The 19,219-nt window shown below is 58.3% G+C and overlaps 2 protein-coding genes across 4 annotated transcripts; both read right to left on the reverse strand.

The window, feature by feature from the left end:
* Window positions 1–1,313: 1,313 nt before the first annotated feature.
* Window positions 1,314–2,348, reverse strand: SFN (stratifin). The gene is given in 2 exon segments (XM_027740271.2): window positions 1,314–2,320; window positions 2,322–2,348. Coding segments are annotated over 2 exon segments (969 nt in total). The 3' UTR covers window positions 1,314–1,378.
* A 2,665-nt stretch (window positions 2,349–5,013) lies between these two features.
* On the reverse strand, window positions 5,014–18,193 carry ZDHHC18 (zinc finger DHHC-type palmitoyltransferase 18). Of its 3 annotated transcripts, XM_027740264.2 has the most exons (10): window positions 17,936–18,193; window positions 15,314–15,474; window positions 13,700–13,849; window positions 12,340–12,477; window positions 11,807–11,855; window positions 11,421–11,523; window positions 9,941–10,050; window positions 8,647–8,746; window positions 6,611–6,702; window positions 5,014–5,751 (listed from the first exon to the last, which is right to left on the reverse strand). In XM_027740264.2, the coding sequence occupies exons 1-9, from the start codon at window positions 18,187–18,189 to the stop codon at window positions 6,661–6,663; spliced, it is 1,107 nt and encodes a 368-aa protein (XP_027596065.1). In that variant the 5' UTR covers window positions 18,190–18,193; the 3' UTR covers window positions 5,014–5,751; window positions 6,611–6,660. The 3 variants fall into 3 exon arrangements, with proteins under 3 accessions (XP_027596065.1, XP_039237219.1, XP_027596068.1); XM_039381285.1 differs by lacking the exons at window positions 5,014–5,751; window positions 6,611–6,702 and adding an exon at window positions 7,052–8,118; XM_027740267.2 differs by lacking the exons at window positions 5,014–5,751; window positions 6,611–6,702 and having other exon boundaries at window positions 7,052–8,746.
* Window positions 18,194–19,219: the final 1,026 nt, after the last annotated feature.

The following is a 19,219-nucleotide window of genomic DNA, read 5'->3' on the forward strand; positions in this document are numbered from 1 at the left end:
ATGCCCAGGGGCTCCTGGCACCCTCTGAGCTGTGCTTTGGCCATGTCCCCCACGTCCCCACTTCGGGGCTCCCTCTGAACCCGAGTCACGGCGCGTTTCCTCCCGGCATCCCGGCATCCCGGTGCTTCCCATCAAAGGCCGGCTCCTGCCCAGCCCTGCTGGATCTGATGAGCTCATAGCCCAGGGTGCCGTGACTGTATTTTATTGTAATTATTTTTCATGTTGGAACGTGCTGTCGGCGGGGGAAGGGGGGGGGAGCTGCGCCCTCTGCCGTGGCCTCGTGCCAGGGCCAGGATTGCTGAGCTTTCACCTGCCCCAGCACGTCTGGACCTTGACGGGGACGTCCCCACCCTTGTGACACCCCAGGGCTGTCCCCGGTGTCGCTGACGATGTGGCTGTTTGTGGATCTTCCTCCTCGGAACTTAGAGGAGCCGGTGGGGGAGGACCCACCCAGGGGTGTCAGTGACAGGCTTTGGGGTTTGTACCAAGGGGGTGGGACATCCCACTGCGGGGTCAGGGACCTCGGAGCACCCCTTGGAGCAGCCAGCTCCGGGTGGGGCTGGCAGACCCCTTGTCTGGTGGATGCAGAGACCCCCCCAAGCCTTTCCAAGGCTTGCCAAGGAATGGGGTTTGCTGGGTACCCCAAGACCCCATTGTGGGGCTGGGTGGGGGATCAAGAGCAGCCGATTTTGGAGGCCCACCCGACTGCTCCCCCACCCTGGTGGGATGGGAGGGGAGGTGGATGCCCGGCGGCAGCGGGAGCTGCCTGGACACGTGTGCAGGGAGAGACGAGGCAGACTAGAGGCAGGAGTGCAGGAGACGGTTTATTGGAGACCCACAGAGGCTTTGGCAACATGAGACCCCCCTCCCAGAATGGGAGGGAGCTGCCCGGACCCCCCCTTGCGCCATCCCGGCCCCTCACCTCCTCCTGTTGCTGCTCCAGCCCTTCGGGACAGGGGGTTTGAAGCTGGCACATGCCAGGCTGGACACCCCCTCCCCAAAAATTGTTAAATAGCAGGGGGGCTGGCAGCCCTCCAGAACGGAGGCACCCTCTCTCCCTCCTTTCCCCCTCCCCAGAGCAGAGGATGAGGGAGAGGGAGGAGGGAGGCCACGCCAAAACCACCCCCACTCCCGGCATCCAGGCTTGGCGAGGGGGAGGGGGGCCGTGGAGGAGTTGAGACTCCTTCCCCCTCCAAAAAACCAACAACAACAACGACAACAACAAAAAAAAAAAAAAAAAAAAAAAAAAAAAAAAAAAAAAAAAAAAAAAAAAAAAAAAAAAGGAAAAAAAAACCAACAAAGAAAAAGCCACGAAGAGATGCCGAAGGGACTGGAGGGGGGGCAGGTGGGGGCCTGTCCCCAGCTCGGCGGGGGCCTTTCAGTTCTTGGGCTCTTCTCCAGCCTCGCCGCCGTCTTCCCCGGCGCACTCGGCTGTCCATAGCGTGAGGTTGTCCCTGAGCAGCTGCATGATGAGGGTGCTGTCCTTGTAGGAGTCTTCGCTGAGCGTGTGCAGGTCCCCCATGGCCTCGTCGAAGGTGGTCTTGGCCAGGGAGATGGCCTGCTCGGGGGCGTTGGCGATCTCGTAGTGGAACACGGAGAAGTTGAGGGCCAGCCCCAGGCGGATGGGGTTCGTGGGCTGCATCTCCTTTTTGCTGATGTCCATGGCCTCTTGGTAGGCTTCCTGGGCGTTCTCTATCGTCTTCTTGCGGTCGTCCCCGGTGGCCACCTCGGCCAGGTATCGGAAGTAGTCGCCCTTCATCTTCAGGTAGAAGACCTTGCTCTCAGGGTCGCTTGCCTTCTTGATGAGATACTTGTCCAGCAAGGCCAGGACGTTGTTGCAGACGCCGTTCAGCTCCCGCTCCACCTTCTCCCGGTACTCGTTCACCAGCTGCGCCTTGTCGTCGCCCTCCTCGGTTTTGTGCTCGATGCTGGAGATGACCCTCCAGGCCGAGCGCTGGCAGCCCACCACGTTCTTGTAGGCCACCGAGAGGAGGTTGCGCTCCTCGTTGGACAGCTCGTCCCCGTGCTCCACCACGGCCTTCATGAAGTCTGCCATGTCCTCGTAGCGCTCAGCCTGCTCGGCCAGCTTGGCCTTCTGCACTTGGTGGTTTCTTGCCATGGCTGGGACGCGGGCGCAGGGGCGGACGCTTTGGGCGAGGAGGAGCGGGGCCGGGAGCCGTCGGAGCCTCTGCCGAGCCCTGCCGCCGGGATTCGCTTTTGGCTGCGCGTCGGAGCCTCGAGCGAGAGCAGGAGGAGCCAGCCAGGTCCAAGGAGTGTCCTCCTCCTCCTCCTCCTCTGCTTCCTCCCCGCCGAGCCCGGCCCTTAAAAGGAAAATCGCGGTGAATCATCGCCCGCGGGCGGCGGGCGCTGGGGAGGGGGCGAGGGGGGGCCCGGCCAACGCCCTGCCCTCCCCGTGGGTCCTCGGTGGGTGCAGCACCCGTGGGTGCCCCGAGGGCCTCCCCACAGCCAACGCCCACCCCAGGGAACGCCCATCCCGCTGCTGAAAGGGCTCGGAAGGGCGGCAGCCGGTGGGTTATCGTTTTGGGGGGGATACACAGAAACACGGCAGCGTTCGAGTCTTCCCCCCCCCCCCCCCCCGCCCCACCCCGGAGAAATGGGCCACGGGGTGTGTCCGCTCGTAAAAATTATTTCTTTCCCCCCCCCCAAAAAAAAATCATATCACTGTCGTTTTTAATATGGTGATTAACTCGCTGGTAATTGCGAGGGCTTGACGGGCAGGTATTTATTCCCACAGGTGGGGAAACCGAGGCAGAGAGAGCTCCGCACCTCTCCCAGGCGCCGCGGGAGGGACCGTCCCGAAACGGGGCACAGTCACCCCGTGCCTTTGAGCCGCTGCACAGCGGGACCACCCGGACCCCCCCAAATCACCTTCTGCCGCTGGAGCGAGCCCGGATCCAGCCGGGAGCGAGGAGACCCCCATCCCCACCAACCCTGTGCCCACCTCCATCCCAGGGCTGCGTTTCCCCGTCCCACCGTCCCCAGCAGGGACTTTTGCCATCCCTCAAGCTGTCGTCGCAGAGTTTTAGGGTTCGGTTTTTTAAAACGTTTAAGGTTTTTCCACACTGCCCGTGGGCGCTGGGCCGCGGTGGCAGCTCGGTCGAGCCCCGATTAGGATCAGTGCTGCGCCTTGCGCTGAGTTTCACTCTCGTCCCGCTCGAGCTTGTTGCCACACGCCGGGCTCTGGCACAGCCCAGGCCCCGCTCCCTGCCCAAACCCGGCCTTATCTGCGTGCGGGAGCGTGCGGGAAGGGCAGGGTGGGGCGGGCGCCCGGCGGCTCCGGGCCAAGGCAAAAAGGAGGGGTGTGATTTTTTTAATCAGCCTGACTCGCTGCTTGACTCCTCCCTGCGAACAGCCCGGCCGGCAGCGCCCAGTCATCCCCCCCCACACACACCCTGTTCCTAGCTCAGGTGGATTCTGGGGATGGAGGACACGAGAAAGACCCGGGGATGCTTTTCCCAACCGCTTGCAGCCCAGGAAAACACTCCCAGCCTTCACACTGCTCCCTCCCCACCCCAGAAAGTGGGATTTGGGGCTGTTCAACCCTTCCTGGCCAAGCCCCCGGGCATATGGTGGGTTTGGGGCATCTGGGGTACCTCTGCCCATCAAGGGGCTCACGTGGCAGGTGAGGGTGTCCAGCTTCTCCAGCCCCCCTATGTCCCCCTTCCAGTGTCACATGCAGCACCTCACCAGCAATTAAAGCTCCTTCCCCAGGTCAGAGTGATCCTGTGGGAGCAGGTTCCACCCCCCTGAGTCAGGAAAAGGTGTCTCCCAGAGGAATGGGCACACAGGAGACCATGGCCCATCTCCCACCCTCTACCCAGCGGACAAGGCAGACTCAGAGAGGCCCTCCAAGAGCTTCCACCAGGCACAACCCCCTCCCATAGAGGGGCTGGAGCTAAACAGACACCACAATGTACCCAGCCCTCTAAAATCCATCTCCTTTCCTTGGAAAACCGTGAGGCAGCAATGCCTGGGTGGATTGGTCTGAGCTCACACCCCTTAGGGCAGCAAAGCCATACGTGGTTGGGGGCTGCAGCCCCCAGCCCCGGTGAAGGACTTGCTGCCAGATGGGGCTTCCAGCCCTTGGGATGGTCCTGCCCCGCCCTGCCTGCATTTGGGCTCTTTAACCCCCTGTTGGCTCTGAGAGGGCTCCATGGGGAGACCCCGGCGGGATCCCCCTTCCCCTGCAGGACACGTGTGGGATGTGGATGGTTCAGCCTCGGATATGGCATCTGCCAAAGGGGCTGAGCTGCTGCCAAATGTTGGCTGTGCCGGGCTGAGAGGAGGCTGCAGGAACACTCTGCTCTACCAGTTCCATGGAAAACAGGCGGTGGGTGAAGGGAAGAGCCCCAGATCCTGGCGCAGGGGCTGCGGGTGAGCTCGGGTGCAGCATCACCCCCCGGAACACCCATGGGTGCCCTGTCTGCCAAAGAGCAGCACCAGAAGGTGCATCCCAAACCACCCCATGATTCTGTGATCACCCTGGGGAGCCGGGCACCCAGTTAACCTCGGCCCTGGGGACGCTGCCCAGGCCAGTGCACGTCTCCAGTCCCCTGAGCCAAGGGCAGGCGTGGGCTGGGTGATGGCAGGAGGCAGAGGATGCTCATGGCCATTCCCAGCGGCACTGGAAGGATGCCCACAGCCTGTCCAGCCACCCCATCCAGCCCTGCCGCTCCCCCTGGCTAGGGGGACGCTGCCAGCTCCCGAAACATCAGTGGACAACAAATTTTTCCAAGGGGTGCTCACTGTGTCCTTCCCCAGCCTGGCCTGGCCCTTCCCGCTGCACAGGAGGGTGCAAAGCCATGGGTGGCTGAGACTTGCCCCAAGGGCACTGTGCCACAGCCCAGTTTGGGGAGCTCCTGGCTCCTGTCCCTGTGGCCACACAGCCGATGGCAGAGGGGTGCCAGCCCTCCGTGGCTCCCCTTGGCTCCCAGCCCAGCGTGGCACCGACGTGCCCAGGCACGAGCCGCCCCCAGCAGCCAAACGCCGGTGTACAGTAAATAGGAGAAACTTTTATTTTTGTTACAAAAGTCAAAGGCATAAATAGATGGTGAGTCCTACAGGGCTGGGGGCAGGTCTGGCTGCTCCGCTCAGCTCCCAGCCCGGCCGGAGCCGCAGCCTCCGGAGCAGGGGAGGCCACTCAAGGTGCTGCGGGGCTGGAACCCCTTCCCCTAAAACTAGAGCTGGGCTAAGATGAAACTGGGAGCTGGCCAGGGGGGTTGCAAGGGCAAACTGACCATGTACCTGTCTGGAGAGGAGAATCCTCTCACAGATGGAAGGGCTGGTGGGGTTGGGTGTGTGATGCCACTGGCTCGGCTGTAAACGTTCTGGTGCGAACCTGCTCGTTCCAAAAGCCCACTGGGGTGCCAACCACGACCTTCCAGCATCTACAGCAGGGAGACACCGTCACTGAGGGTCACACTGGTGGTCACGGGGAGCCACCGGCGGCAGGAGACAGCAGGAACTCCAGTTATTGCACTCGGCTGGGACGGCTGTATGGCTTTGAGCTCCGAACCCGCGGGACGGCCGTCCCGGCTCCCGGAGCGGGGTTGGAAAAGCTTTTCCCTGTGCGCGGCCGCTTTCCCCTCCCCTCTGTCTCGCGGCGGGAGGGAGGGAGGGAGGCGCGGCCGCGCAGCCCTGGCGAGCGGAGGCACTCGTGGTGGTGGTCATGGCTCTGGGCTCAGCTCCCCGCGGGAGGCAGAGGGCTGCGGGCTGCCAGGGCTCTTGGTGCTGGATCCGCCCGGCCCGAGGGAGAGGAGAGGGGAGGAAGAGAAAGAGAGGGTTAGCGCCAGAAATACGTGAGCGAGGAGCAGCAGGAGCAGAGTGGAGCACCCGGGCTTGGTGGCAGAATGGGGACAGTCCGGGATGGAGGAGGAGGAGGCAGGAGGAAGGGACAGTGGTCTCCATCACTGCTCCAAGGCACGAGCAGCAGGAGCTCGTGGGGTGCTGGAGGGAAGGAGAGAGGCAGCTCTGCAGCCCACAGGTGACACAGATCATCATGACGTGCCCTGGAAGGAACTTACCTGGGCCACAGGCACATCAGAGAGGGAACTGGGTGTTGCAGAGAGGAGAACAGGCAGAGGGCAGGGAGGGGAGGCATTGCTTGGCCCAGAGTGGGTCAGGGCTGGAATTAGAACTCTGCTCCAGGTTCCACCACTCTGCTCAGGCCACAGCCAGCTCGGAACACTAAATCTCTGCATCCCTTGGGGGCTTTCTCCAGTCCCATCACAGCAGCTCCACCAAACACAAAGCACTGTGGTGTGTCCTCCAGCCAGCCCCAGGCTGCAGGACCCCTCTGCCAACCCCCATCCACACACCCATCCCACACCCCCCTGCACAGACCAGGCAGCTCCATCCCTTGCCAAGCCCCAGCACGAAACTGGGGGAAACCAAACCCATCCTTCTCTTCCTGCAAAGCCCTCAGGTGACCCTTCACCCACACAACCCAGGGCTGGTGGGATGGATGGACGGGGCTCAGGGATGTCAGCACAACTGGAGGGTGATGGGCTCCATGCACAGAGCTGGACATGCAGTGGAGATGAGATGGGTGGCTCGAGTGGACGGGAGGGAGAAGAAAGTGGTTTCTTACCAGCCAACCCTCAGAAATCAGGGCTAAGGTCCGAGGAGGGGCAAATCCCGTCAGGCTGTGCAGGAAATGGCAAAGTCCTGGCAGGCATCCTCCTGGGGAAGACACCAGAGGTTATGAACCTCAGCACCTGCCACAGGGCCAGAGGGGCTGGGAGAGACAGGGAGCACAGATCCCGGCGAGGCGGGTGGGGAACGGACGCTGAGGTGACAACAGGAAGGGGATGAGACTCTGCCCAGCCTGGAGATGTGGGACAGCAAAATCCCTTCACTCCAGCAAGAGTCACAGCAGCACCAGCTGCTGCTCATCCCTCATAGCAGGAGGTTCCAGGAGCTTCCAGGTGAGGCCTGGGACTAAAAGAGTCCAGCTGGCACCCGAGAGATGTCAAACACCGAGACACCTGCCCTCTTCTGTCTTCAAGGAATAAAATAATAACCCAAGCAATTAACTCTTTAAAAATAGAATTTTATTGAGTAACAAAGGAAACTGGTTTAAATAAAAACAGGAAGGATTCTGGCCCCTGGTAAACCCCCCTCACTGCTCCTCTGCCATCCCCCAGGTACAAGCACTCAGTGTACAGAGCACGATGCTGGTGAATTCAGGGGGGCTGGGCTGCCCCCCAAAACGTGCTGCCTCTGCCTGAGGTTGAAATAGGTGTGTCTGATCCACGGAAACCTAATGAGCAGCTCAACATTGCAAGCCCCTGCCCTGGTGCCAACGTGCACAACGCTCCCTGCCCCGGGTAGAAAACGTTCCATGTAGAAAAAAACCCTACAAATTGTGCAAAAACATCCAGCAGCTTTTAATAACTTGATTCAAGTATTGCTACAAGGTTTGTGGCTCTCCCTGCACCCCAGGGACACAGAGCTGGCTGCACAGGTGCAGAGTGACGGTCACGGATGAGCCCAGGCAGCTGGAACTGCTCCCCAGGGGCTGGGGACATCCCTTCATGGATGAGCCCAGGCAGTTGGAATCACTCCCAAGGCTGCTGGGAACAGCCCTGGGGACACTCTGCTGTCCAGAAATCCAAACCAAGAGCAGATCATGAGGTTATCAGACCCTCTCACTGCTTCCTCTGGAAAACTCCACCCAGAAAGGGCGGAACCCTCAGGAATTCACACTTTTCTGTTGACTCTTGGTCTCCTACAGACAGGACATAATCCTGGCAGGCTACAGTTCCCAAATCTGACAGCTGTAGACTTGCCAACCAGCATGTCATGAGGGGAGTCACAGAGCACAGAGTGTTTCTCCTTCCCTGTTAAAGGAGGGTCCCCCAAACTCATGTTGCTGCAAAACGTGTCTGACCAACCGGCAGGGCCAAAACACAGTGTCCTTCAGCCCCTCCCTCAGCAACCAGCCAGAAAACAGGATCAGCAGCACCAGGACATCCTCACTAACTCCCAGGTCTGCTGGGAGCCAGAGTCCTCCCATCTGAGCAGCCCAACTTACCACGGCACAGCAGCCTCTGGACAAGGAAAGCCACTCCGCCAGCGGCCGCGGTGAGACCCCGGCTGTGAAGGGACAGAACAGCCCTTCCACGTCGGCACAGGGGAGCAGGATGTGTTCGTGGATACACCAGGGATACCAGGGAGCTCATACCTCCTCCAGCCCAGAGGGGAAACCATTTGCCAGTCCCCACCTCCCACCCTTGGCCCACCTCACGACTCCCGGCAGGAATCACAGCGATCCGCCGGAGCAGACGCTGGGGGCTCAGAGGTCTGGGGGCTCCCCGGGTGCAGCAGGAACCCCTGCTTTTGGTACGAGTCCCAGAGTCCCACAAGCTGTCAGGCTCTGCCAGCCAAAAAGTCCTGACAGGCCACATCACAGTGAAACAAATAAACAAACAAAAAAAATAATAAATAAATGTAAAAAAAAAGAAAGGCAACGTATGGCTCGAGTGAGTCTTTGGCAGCTCTGGGTCACAGGGCTGTCCTGCCTGAGGCTGGGGAGGTGGTGAGAGGGGAAGGTACTGGCTGGAGCAAGGTGCAGGCACAGCAGGCACTGGGAACATCACAGCACTGCTAGGGAAGGCCTCCTACCATGCTGGTGTCAGTTTTGGCTCCAAAGGAAGGGATTTCGCTCTTAGGGCTGGATGGGCTCCCGTTATCTGGCTGGATAAATCCTCTTCTGTCTATCAAACTGGAGAACAGAAAGGGAAGAGGAGTTAAGGGAGTGAAGATTCTGAAGCCAGGAGCTCCCAAGCCACAGGGAGGGCTCCTTCTGGGAGCTGCCAAACAAAGCAGGGCAGGATGCTGGAGAACAAACCACACACTTGTCACACAAGCCACCAGCCAGCCCACAGGCACAGAGAGCTTTGGGTCACCACAAACCCAAAAGGGAACTGGCCAAAGGTCTTCACAGCACAAAACCAACGTGAATGAGGAAAGAACTGGAGTAAAACACTATTCTCATCCCCACAACCTCCCAGCTAACAGCTGGGCTCCCTGAATCCACAGATTTACCAGCTCTGAACGGCAGCACCGGTAGTTTGGCAACTGTGAACCCTGCAAAGAGCCTGGGGGGGCACTTCAGAGCAGGGCCTGATGTAACTACAGACCTGACTGTGACTCTGACCCTCCCCTGCTGCTGCTGTTACACAGAGGTAGCACCTCCAAGATGCTCCACCTGAATCCAAATTGGATCCACTGAACAGACTCATCTCGTGGATCCCCACATGCTCCAGGACGGAGCAAGAGCTCCAAGGCAGGTCCTCAGCTCCTGTGGCAGAGCAGAGCAGGGCCTGACTCTGCCCAACTGCACCATCTTGTGACCAAGCAGTGATTATCCTGTGCTGCAGGTAACTCACACCCAGGTAAGAGCATTTGGGGGGGTGATACTGAGCATTCCAGGTGATCTAAGTGTTGGTAAAGCCCAGGATCTCTGCACTGGCTGGTGTAATCAGAGTACAGGAGGAAAAACATGCTAAAAATCATAGAATCATGGAATGGTTTGGGGTGGAAGGGACCTTAAAGGTCATCTCATTCCAATCCCCTGCCATGGGGACAAGAAGTAATGCCAGTACTAGTATTGACCATCTGCTGTCAAGCCCTTTCATGCTGTAACTCTCCCCTTATTCAGCTGCAGGATGTGTTTTATCTTCAAGTTCCATGAAACAACTACAAGTGACCCAAACTCATCAAGCTCCAACACAGAAGCAACAGTTCATCTCCTACTCGCACACCTCCAGCCTCTCTCTGCAGAGTGGGAAACTGTTTCCTCCACATCATCAAAGAGGATGTGTTTGTGCTGGGAGTTTCCCCTGAACCATGATAAATCCATCCTTTCCCAGAGCAGGATGCAATTCCCAATGCTGTGGAGGCCCAAGGCTCTTACCTGGGATGGAATGGTCCACACAGCACCGCACAGCAGTTTGTGAGGATACTTTTATGGCTGTAGGGATTGGCAAACTCCGAGCCCCTCTTATTTGACCAGGACCCTTTGATCTGAAAGGGGAAGGATGGACACAGATCAAGATGGGAAAGATGTGGGAGCAGATAATGACAGGAGAATGGACTGGATATTGGACTCGTTCAGGTCCTTGCTCGAGAGGCTGAAGGTTTCTCTCGCTGCAAACATCCTCCCTCTTTGCTTTAACAAGCAGCAAAGTGCTGCCTCTTCCTATGCCAAGGTTCAGCCTTGCAGCTGGAAAGCTCTGAAGCTGTGCCCTCCTTGTGCTGCGTGGCAACGTGTCACTGCCACCATCTGCCACGCCAGCCTTCTCCTCCTCCTCCTCCCCTCTCCAAGGCTGAAAGCCCATCAGAGCAGGGCTCCAGCTTGTGGTCCCTCCTGGGCCCCTCAGGCTGAACAAACAAGGAGGGGATTCCCAGCTCATGCTGCAACCAACAGCCTCATCTGTCCCCACCCTGAGCAGCTGTCACAGGACTCTGGTTTCGAAACCCCGGCTGCAGCAGGCGTGGGCACACACTGGTGGGCAGATGCTATACCTGGCCTCAGGCCCCAGCTCCAGTGAACCATTTACCAACACATTTACCAGTACATTTCCTCCTCTTGTTTTCACTCTCTCCCCCCCAGCTGCAACATAAGGCTGGCAATGAGGCCAGAGAGGCAACAGGCTGCTGGTGCTCTCTGTACTGGGGTACAACTTCCATGAGCCTCATTTACATGGCCTTGAGCAGTTCTGCCACACCTCAAGTGGAGAGGAAAGGGGAAAAAGCCAAAAAAAAAAAAAAAAAAAAGGGATGCAAACCTGCCTGGAAGCTTCCAGCAAGGATTACAGGTACTTCTGGCCAGAAGGGTGAATTTTGATTCTGAGGATCAGACAGATCCTGCTTTTCCATACAATTTGCCCCACTCAGGGCACTCATTTGGCCCTTGGAGTCTGCATGCACCTCAGATTTGAAGGTAAATCTCATCAGATGTCTGTGCATTATTTGCTAATTAGAGATGAGGAACCGCCAGAGACAAAGGGACTTGCCCAGGCTCTCGGAGGAAACCCGTGGTTATACAGGATGCTGAATTCACATCACCAAGCTGACACCCAAATAAATCTCTGGGGCCAGCCTTCTTTATTTTAATCTCAGAACTCCTAATTTTAAGCAAGGCCACAAACAGACTGGAAAAAACACACACGTGATGGTTCTAACTCAGCTACCTGAAACTGCAGCCTGAATGCCCTGGGCACAGGCTGTTTGCTCTGCAGTGGGTTATCACAGGCCATGCAGGCAGCACATCTTACTGAAACACTGCACTGAGACAGCCAAGGACTCCCTGAAAACCTGCTCAGGGTGGATCAGGGACAGCCTGGCAGAAGGAGGAGCATTCAGGTACTGATAGAGAAGGACAAGGTACTTACATCTTCATTTGTTGTCAGGTTGGAGGCGACTAAATAAGTGTGAAAACCTGAGAGGCCCAAAATAGACCAGACTGAGAAAAAACAGATCACCAGCTCCAGCACAGTGAAGCAAATGTCAAGGAAGTATCAAAGAACAAAATCATCCTGCAAGGAGAGGCAGAGGGCTGTTTGGGGAGGTTTGGGCAAGCTTCCCATTCCCTGTGCCGGTCTGCAGGGATCCACCAAGGCACAGCCTGCTCCAGCTGCTTCCCTCTCCATCTAAACTTGCAAACTCAGAAACAAGTTTGTCACCCACCCTTACAAAGAGCTCCTGGCCCCTCCCTGTTAATTAGTATTGCTGCACCAGTGCTGGGCACCCCAAGCAGCTGCTGGCAGCACAAGGATATCTGGCGGGTGTCATCTTCAGAGTGGCCAGGAATCCATCCCTTTGAGAACCTGCAAAGCAAAAAGGGACAAGGAATGGCATCCCATCAGGCAGCCCTGCCTCTCCAGCCAAAACTCCCCTCCTGAGCAGGCAGACACCTCCCTGAGAGCCGTATGGATCTGTCTGTCTGCCTGAGCAACATCTGCAGTCTGGGACTCGGCAGAAATGTCAGCGCACAGACACAGCTCCAGGAGATTTGGGGCTGATGGGAAAGTCACCTTCCCTGCCAGGTTAGGAGCGGATGCAGCACCAGCTCATCTGCTCTGGGTGGGGAGAACTCCATCCCCAGCTCTCAAGCAAGCAAGGTGCAGCTGGATCTGTGGTTCCCTGAAGTCTGGGGCCCTGTTTATTTGAGACCCACACTCAAAATCCCGGTGTAACCCGACCGGGCCCTTCCCACGCTCTGTCCCAACAGGAGCAGTGACCCAGAGCTGCCTGAGGTTGTTGGTGGCCCTGAGCACAGCACACAGCAGTGGCAGGACCTGTGGTACTCACGCAGGGTGAGGTGGGTGACGACGCAGGCGAAGATGAAGGCGGTCAGGAAGGAGAGGGAGAGGATGAAGGCGTAGAAGAAGCGATAGTTGCGCTTCCCCACACAGTTCCCCACCCAGGGGCAGTGGTGGTCGAATCTCTCTGAAACAAAGGGACACGTGAGGGACACAAAGTGAGGACTCCTGCCACCTCAACCCCAAAATGGAGCGAACTCTGCTCAGACTCCAGAAATGAGGAGCTACAAATCGAGCTTCCACCCACCATCCGGAGACTGCAACCTCTCCGCAGCAGCACGTAGGCACAAAGTTTCAGTGGAGCATTGCTGCCTGCTCACATGGTCTTTTTTGTCATCAAGGGTCAAACCTTTCCTCTCACAGCCTGTTAAATACAAGCCTTGTGACTGGTAACTATCACTGCAACTGAAGGGGAAGAGGGACAGAGCAGGAATTCTTCCAGCTCCCCACAGCACTGGGTGTGTGCACGTGGCAAGGCTGCCCCCTCCTTGTGTGTCAGCTCCCCCCTCCTTCTTAGGGGCAGAAACACTTTTCCAAGTTATAAAGATACATCTCTAAACCCACAGAAACTGCCTGGGAACCTGGGGCAGGTGCAGTGTATCTGGAAACACCCTAATGAAAGGGCTGACAAGACTGTGGTAACCATTTCATGCGGAGCATCACTGCAAACACAACTCACAGCACAGCCTGCTCCCCCAGACACCTCCTCTGCAAACACTGCTGCTTTCCAGCCTCAGCAGGAGACACAGCCACCCAGGGCTATCCCCAAACACCAGCAGCTATGATGGTGTCTCTGCCAGCCTGGGGACAGCAAGGCCACACACAACAAGGAGCCTGCAGCAAACCTCGTTTGGTGGAGGCCTGAACTGCATTTTTCAGTACCATCCTTCCAGAAGCAGGAAAAACAGAGATACAGAGTCTTGGACCTAAGCCACTGCACTGGTGCTGCTTTCATTTTAAATGGGAAGAAGACAGACCACCCGGTGTCTTGTTTTATAATCCTTTAGAAGAAAAAGCAATCTGTCCAGGAACAAAAGTGACAGGATCAGTGACAGGACTCAAGGGAATGGTATTAAAGTTGTGTCAGGGGAGGTTTAGGTTGGATTTTAGGAAAAGGTTCTTCCCCCAGAGGGTGGTGGGGCACTGAACAGGCTCCCCAGGGCAGTGGGCACAGCACCCAGGTTCAAGGAGTGTTGGGACAACGCTCTCAGGGACAGGGTGGGATTGTTGGGGTGCCGTGGGCAGGGCCAGGAGCTGGACTGGATGATCCCTTTCAGCTCAAGATCTCCTATGATCACACAATTAAGCCCCTCTTCCCCCTGGGACAGCAGCCCCCCTGCCCTGCTCACCGACGCAGTTGTCGCAGACGCTGCAGTGGGAGGTGCGCGGGGGGCGGAACATCTTGCAGGTGTAGCAGTACTTGAGCTTCACCACGTACTTGTTGATCACCACCTCCATGGTGCGGGCGGGAGGGCGGTACGTGGAGGTCCCCATGCTGTCTGCGAGGGCAAGGAGGGACACTCAGAGCCTGCACCTTCCCCCCCCCCCCACCCCGAGCTGCTTCCCGGCACGGGGGAGGGACTGGCACGTGCTCCCCTGGTTTTAGGGAAAGCCAAGAGGCAGCCAGGAACTCCACTCAGCTCCTCACAGCGTTATTTATGTCCTCTCTTTGTTCAGTGATAATGCTGCTGGGGTGCCAAGAGGAAGCAGTAAGTGCCCAGTGCTGTGAGAACGTCAAGCAATTTAGAAATAGTGAGTGTAAAGCAGTGCCCAGTAACACCAGCTCGTCTCTGCGAGTCCAACGGGTCACAACATCTGCCAATGCACGTGTGGTTCCTCCTCTGCTCTCACAGGAATCAGGGGGGCCTCAGCAGGAGCGTCCCAGCACACAACCTGCCACCCCACAGCTGGAGCTGTGGCACCACCAGCCTCAAGGGATTCATTTCCATCACCACACGTCCCAAGTGCTCCAGCAGATTCCCTGAGATTTGACATGTGTGTGTTCGTAGCATGAGAGGATTCCTCCTCCCCGAGGTGGAAACTGAAGATTTCTAGAAACACAGGTTCTATCTGTGTGTGATGCCACTTCATTGTTCCCTGGGGACTGGCAGCTGGAGACTGTTGCTCTGCACAGCAAAAGCCGGAAAACCCCTGCATCATGTTTGCAATTTTGGGGATTATTCCTTTTAGTCCCTCCTAAAAGAGCACCTTTCCAGCTCTGGGGGAGTCTTTGAAAACAGTGATGCAACAGTGAGCATGTTAAGAGGATAATAAGTGGATTATATTAACAGTAACAGCTGGCACATCAGGCGGCATCTGCAGCCAGATTACTGCTTTAGGTCCTTATAAATAGAAATGTTGGATCACCACTCTGGGGATATTTTAAACCCATTTTTTAAGTCAGATGTAGAATTACTGCCTTGCAACTGTCTTCAGCGGGACAGATTCAAGCTGTCTCACATCAGCTTTCCTAAAGTATTTATTACAACCAGTCACAACAACAAGGTCCAAAGCTCCTGGATGCAAACACCTTCTTGGCTGTCCCCAAACCAGCGTGACAGAGCAGTTTTCAGAAGAGGACAAACATTAGCCTACACTAAAGAACACCTTGCAGCACAGCAGGCCCAATGGCAAGGCATAATCTTAAAAAGCATTAATTATCCTTCAACTTTGCTGCCTGGGAAGGCGATGGGACTGAACAGGAACAAAAACCACCTCTGATGCTCTGCAGATCCTCTCTGAAGCACTGCCTGCTGCGCTGGAGGAGCTTGTTGCACCTCTTACCAGGACTCATAAGACACTCTCAAGCCTCACAATCTGATACTCTGGTTTCTCTCATCCCCTGGAGAACCAGTAAGGAGCCAAGACCCAAAAAGTGGGGCTCGCTGAGCCTGGAATGTGTGTGTGCACAGACACACAGCCATGCACTGAACCAAACACAGGAGAGGGAACAGAGGTCTCACCAATCCGTTTTTCCAGGTCTGCTGCCTCACTTGGGGTGGCTCTGGGCAGGATTCCTGGGTCTCTGAAGCTTGTCTGGAGCAGGCAGCTGATGACAAAGAAGAAGAGGACGGCGGCGATGATGGGGATGGCCAAGGTCAGGTGAGTGGCAAGGAATGGGCAGCTGTTAAAAACATGGATAAAATGCCACTGTTATCAATCACTGTAGAGAACCAGGTGTCAGCTGGGACACACACACCAGGAATTATCACAGGGTAGTGGGCTCAAGCACTGCTGCTCTGCAGAGACCTCTGGGTATGACAGCCTATGAACAGCAAGAGCAGCCCAGAAAACACTGGAGTGGTGCTGGGTCTTTGGCACCAAGACACACCAAGGCCCCTGCACACAACCTCTTTTGTCTTCTGAAGTCCCAGAATCACGTCTCAAAAACCCCCCAGCTGCCCCAAAGCCTGGTCACCTCTACAACAGCAGCACCAAGAACACACAGGCAAACACCCCAAGCCACACAGGGATGAGAATCAGCGTGACCACGATCCCTTTTGGTCCAACACATGACGCTGAGGGGGATTTTGGCTTCGATTCAACACAGCTTTGCCGACTCCGGATGACTCATGTGCCCTTCCTGGTGTGCCAGATGTTTGGACGAGGACACTTCCAGCACTGGGCGCTGTGACAAGCCACCAGGCATCTCTGCAGTCAACAGCCACTCCTGGGCTCACCCTGCTACGACCTGGGGCTGTTTTTCCATAGATGGGGACTGGTGTGATCACACTCCACACCAGGGCAGCTCCGTTACTCTCGGGTGGCAGGTGAGGACACCAGGGGACACACACAGTGCCACAGACCCCTCCTGCAGAGGGATTTGCTGTCACAAGCACTGATCACACCCGGCACAGACGGACAGGCTGCCCCAGCCCTGATGTCTGTGGGCAGTGCTCAGGCTCAGCAATGCTCTGCAGCAGTTTTGAGAGGATTAAGCAACTTTTGTTTCACCTCCCGAGCTCAGCTGTCCAGAACAAAGCAGCCACTAAGCAACAAAGCCCCTTCAGCCCAAGCCCCTTGGTCGACTCTCTGGCAGAGGGACAGAAAGGTCTGTGAAAGGAGACGTGATCTTGTTGTCACCCCTTTCCTGGGAGAACTTCTGGAGCCCACTTTGCCCCATCAGAGAACAAGAAATCACATAAATCAGAGAATCCCAGAATGTTTTGGGTTGGAAGAGACCTTACAAATCATCCAGTTACACCCCCCTGCCATGGGCAGGGACACCTTCCACTATCCCAAGTTGCTCCAAGCTCCATCCAACCTGACCTTGAACACTTCCAGGGATGGGGCAGCCACAGCTTCTCTGGGCAATCTGCTCCAGGTTTTTCCATACAAACACGAAGCGTAGACACAGGCAAGATTGCTGTACATCCAGCAAACAGTAACCAGTGCAACAGAGGCATCCTGCTAAAATAACAACTTGGAAAGCCCCAGGGCATCTTCAAGCCCAAGAGAGTGACTCGGCAAGGAGGGAGGCAGAGCAGATGTCCTCTGCCTGGCCACACAAAGCAGTCACTGTGCTAGAGCTGCCCGTCAGTCCCAGACCCAGCGCAGGGAGCTGTCAGGGGCACGGATGACACGGAGAAAGGAGTTTTTCCAGCGGGATGCTGTGACTGCCTCCCGCAGCTGCCTGCCCCTCTCAGCTCATCTGACTTCTCAGAACCTCTAATCCGATCAAATGCCTTCATCTCCCCGCCAGCAGGCTCCAGCAGCTTTACTCCAAGACTCGCGGGGATAACGCCGTGATCCAAAGGCAGGCACTGCCCTCCCGCTCCAGGGAAAAGCATCTCCCTTCCCTCCCGAGGCGGGACGGCAGAATCCCTCTGAGGTGCCAATAACCCACGGTGCTCCTGCCCTCCTGCAGGGCAGTGCAGGACATAACGGACTGGCTCTCCCCTCCCTCAGGGTGCAGGAGCAGGGAGCTCTCCCTGGAGCAGCTTTCCAAAGGAAAGGGGGCTGGGGAGATGCAGCTGCCTCTTCCCTGGACACGGCTGCACAGCGGGGGCAGAGCTCCAGTGTAGACCCTCGAAGTGGGACCCCCAAGGATTTCACCATTTAAAAGAAACATTATTCCGAGATCCCAGCGGTGGGCAAAGCCCACCAGCCTCGGGGGTTCCCTGGCTGCAATTTTGGGCCAGTTCTGTCCTTGGGAGCAGGAAGGGACACTGGGTCGGGGTGGGGGCGGCGTATTTAGAAACCGTCGGGGATCCTGGGGGGATGTTAAACCCCTTCCCGGGGCCACACTAAGCAAACAAGGCGCAGGGACACCTCTGGGCCCCCATAAAGACACCTGGGGACAGGTGATGGGGGCAGTGACTGCCTGCGAAGGGGGTCTGGGGGCTGTGCAGTGGGGAAAGGGCTCGGAGGGGTCAGTGGGGAGAAGGGGGGGATAACGGGGCTCCCACGGAGGGGGGAAGGCGCCCCCCCAGCCCACCTCCCTCCACCACGAGGATAAGGGTGGGATGCCAACTAACCCCCAACTCCCCCGAACGGAGGGGGCTCAAAGAGGGGGGGTCAAGGGCTGATTGCGGGGAAGGAGCCGAGGGACAGCCCCCGCACGGCCTCACCGCCCCCAGACTCACTCGAAGGCGAAGAAGAGGCCGCTGGTGACCAGGATGAGGCCGAGGGTGAGGACGAAGACGCCGCTGTGCCGCGCCAGCATGAGGCGGCCGCCGCAGAAGAAGCGGTTGCGGCCCGGGAACACCTCCCACTTCCTGCGGGGCCGCCGCGGCCGCGGGGGGACGGCGGGCGGCGGGGGCGGCGAGGCGGCTGTGCCCGGGCCCGGAGCCGCCGCCGCCGCCCCGGGCGGGATCTGCCGGTACTCGCAGTCCTTCATGGCCCCGCCGCGGCGCCCGGAGCCCCGGCCCGGCCCCGCCGCTCCCGGCCCGGCCCCGCCGGTGCCGCCCCGCGCCCCGGGCCCGCCCCGCCGCACAGCGCCCCCTGCCGGCCCGCCCCGCAACGGGACCGCCGAGCCCGAGCCCGGGAGCCCTGATCCCCATCCCGGGAGCCCTGATCCCCATCCCAACACCGAGCCCTGATCCCGGGAGCCCTGATCCCCATCCCGGGAGCCCTGATCCCCATCCCGGGAGCCCTGATCCCCATCCCAACACCGAGCCCTGATCCCGGGAGCCCTGATCCCCATCCCAACACCGATCCCCATCCCGGGAGCCCTGATCCCCATCCCGGGAGCCCTGATCCCCATCCCAACACCGAGCCCGGGAGCCCTGATCCCCATCCCGGGAGCCCTGATCCCCATCCCAACACCGAGCCCTGATCCCGGGAGCCCTGATCCCCATCCCAACACCGATCCCCATCCCGGGAGCCCTGATCCCCATCCCGGGAGCCCTGATCCCCATCCCAACACCGAGCCCGGGAGCCCTGATCCCCATCCCGGGAGCCCTGATCCCCATCCCAGGAGCCCTGATCCCCATCCCAACCCCGATCCCAGCACCCCTGATCCTCATCCCACCACTGATCCCAGGAGCCCTGATCCCCAGCCCAACCCCAGCCCTGATCCCGGGATCCCTGATCCCCATCCCAACACTGAGCCCGGGACCCCTGATCCCCATCCCAGCACTGAGCCCGGGACCCCTGATCCCCATCCCAGCACTGAGCCCGGGACCCCTGATCCCCATCCCAACCCTGAGCCCGGCCCCAACCCCTGCCCCCGAGACCCCCGACGCCGATCCCAACTTCGACCCCAATCCCACTCCTGATCCCAGCCCCAACCCTGGCCATGACCCCGATTCCGATTCCAATCCTGATCCCGACTCTGATCTTGGGATCCCTGATCTCGGGACTCAAGGCCCTGATCCCGGACCCTTGATCATAACCCTGATCCCAATCCTGAAACCCCCGATCCCAAC

This window comes from Pipra filicauda, unplaced genomic scaffold (genome assembly GCF_003945595.2).
Source record: "Pipra filicauda isolate LSUMZ 115617 unplaced genomic scaffold, ASM394559v2 scaffold219_size1829416_pilon, whole genome shotgun sequence".
NCBI classification, from domain to species: domain Eukaryota; kingdom Metazoa; phylum Chordata; class Aves; order Passeriformes; family Pipridae; genus Pipra; species Pipra filicauda.

What these genes read in the sequence shown, in the direction of transcription:
- ZDHHC18 (XM_039381285.1), bottom strand. Translation starts at nt 18,189, where the DNA reads ATGAAGGACTGCGAGTACCGGCAGATCCCGCCCGGGGCGGCGGCGGCG. An exon ending in CGTCTGCGACAACTGCGTCG is followed by an intron (nt 12,478 to 13,699) that starts GTGAGCAGGGCA and finishes CCTTTGTTTCAG; the next exon opens with AGAGATTCGACCACCACTGC. An exon ending in CTGAAGATGACACCCGCCAG is followed by an intron (nt 11,524 to 11,806) that starts ATATCCTTGTGC and finishes CATTTGCTTCAC; the next exon opens with TGTGCTGGAGCTGGTGATCT.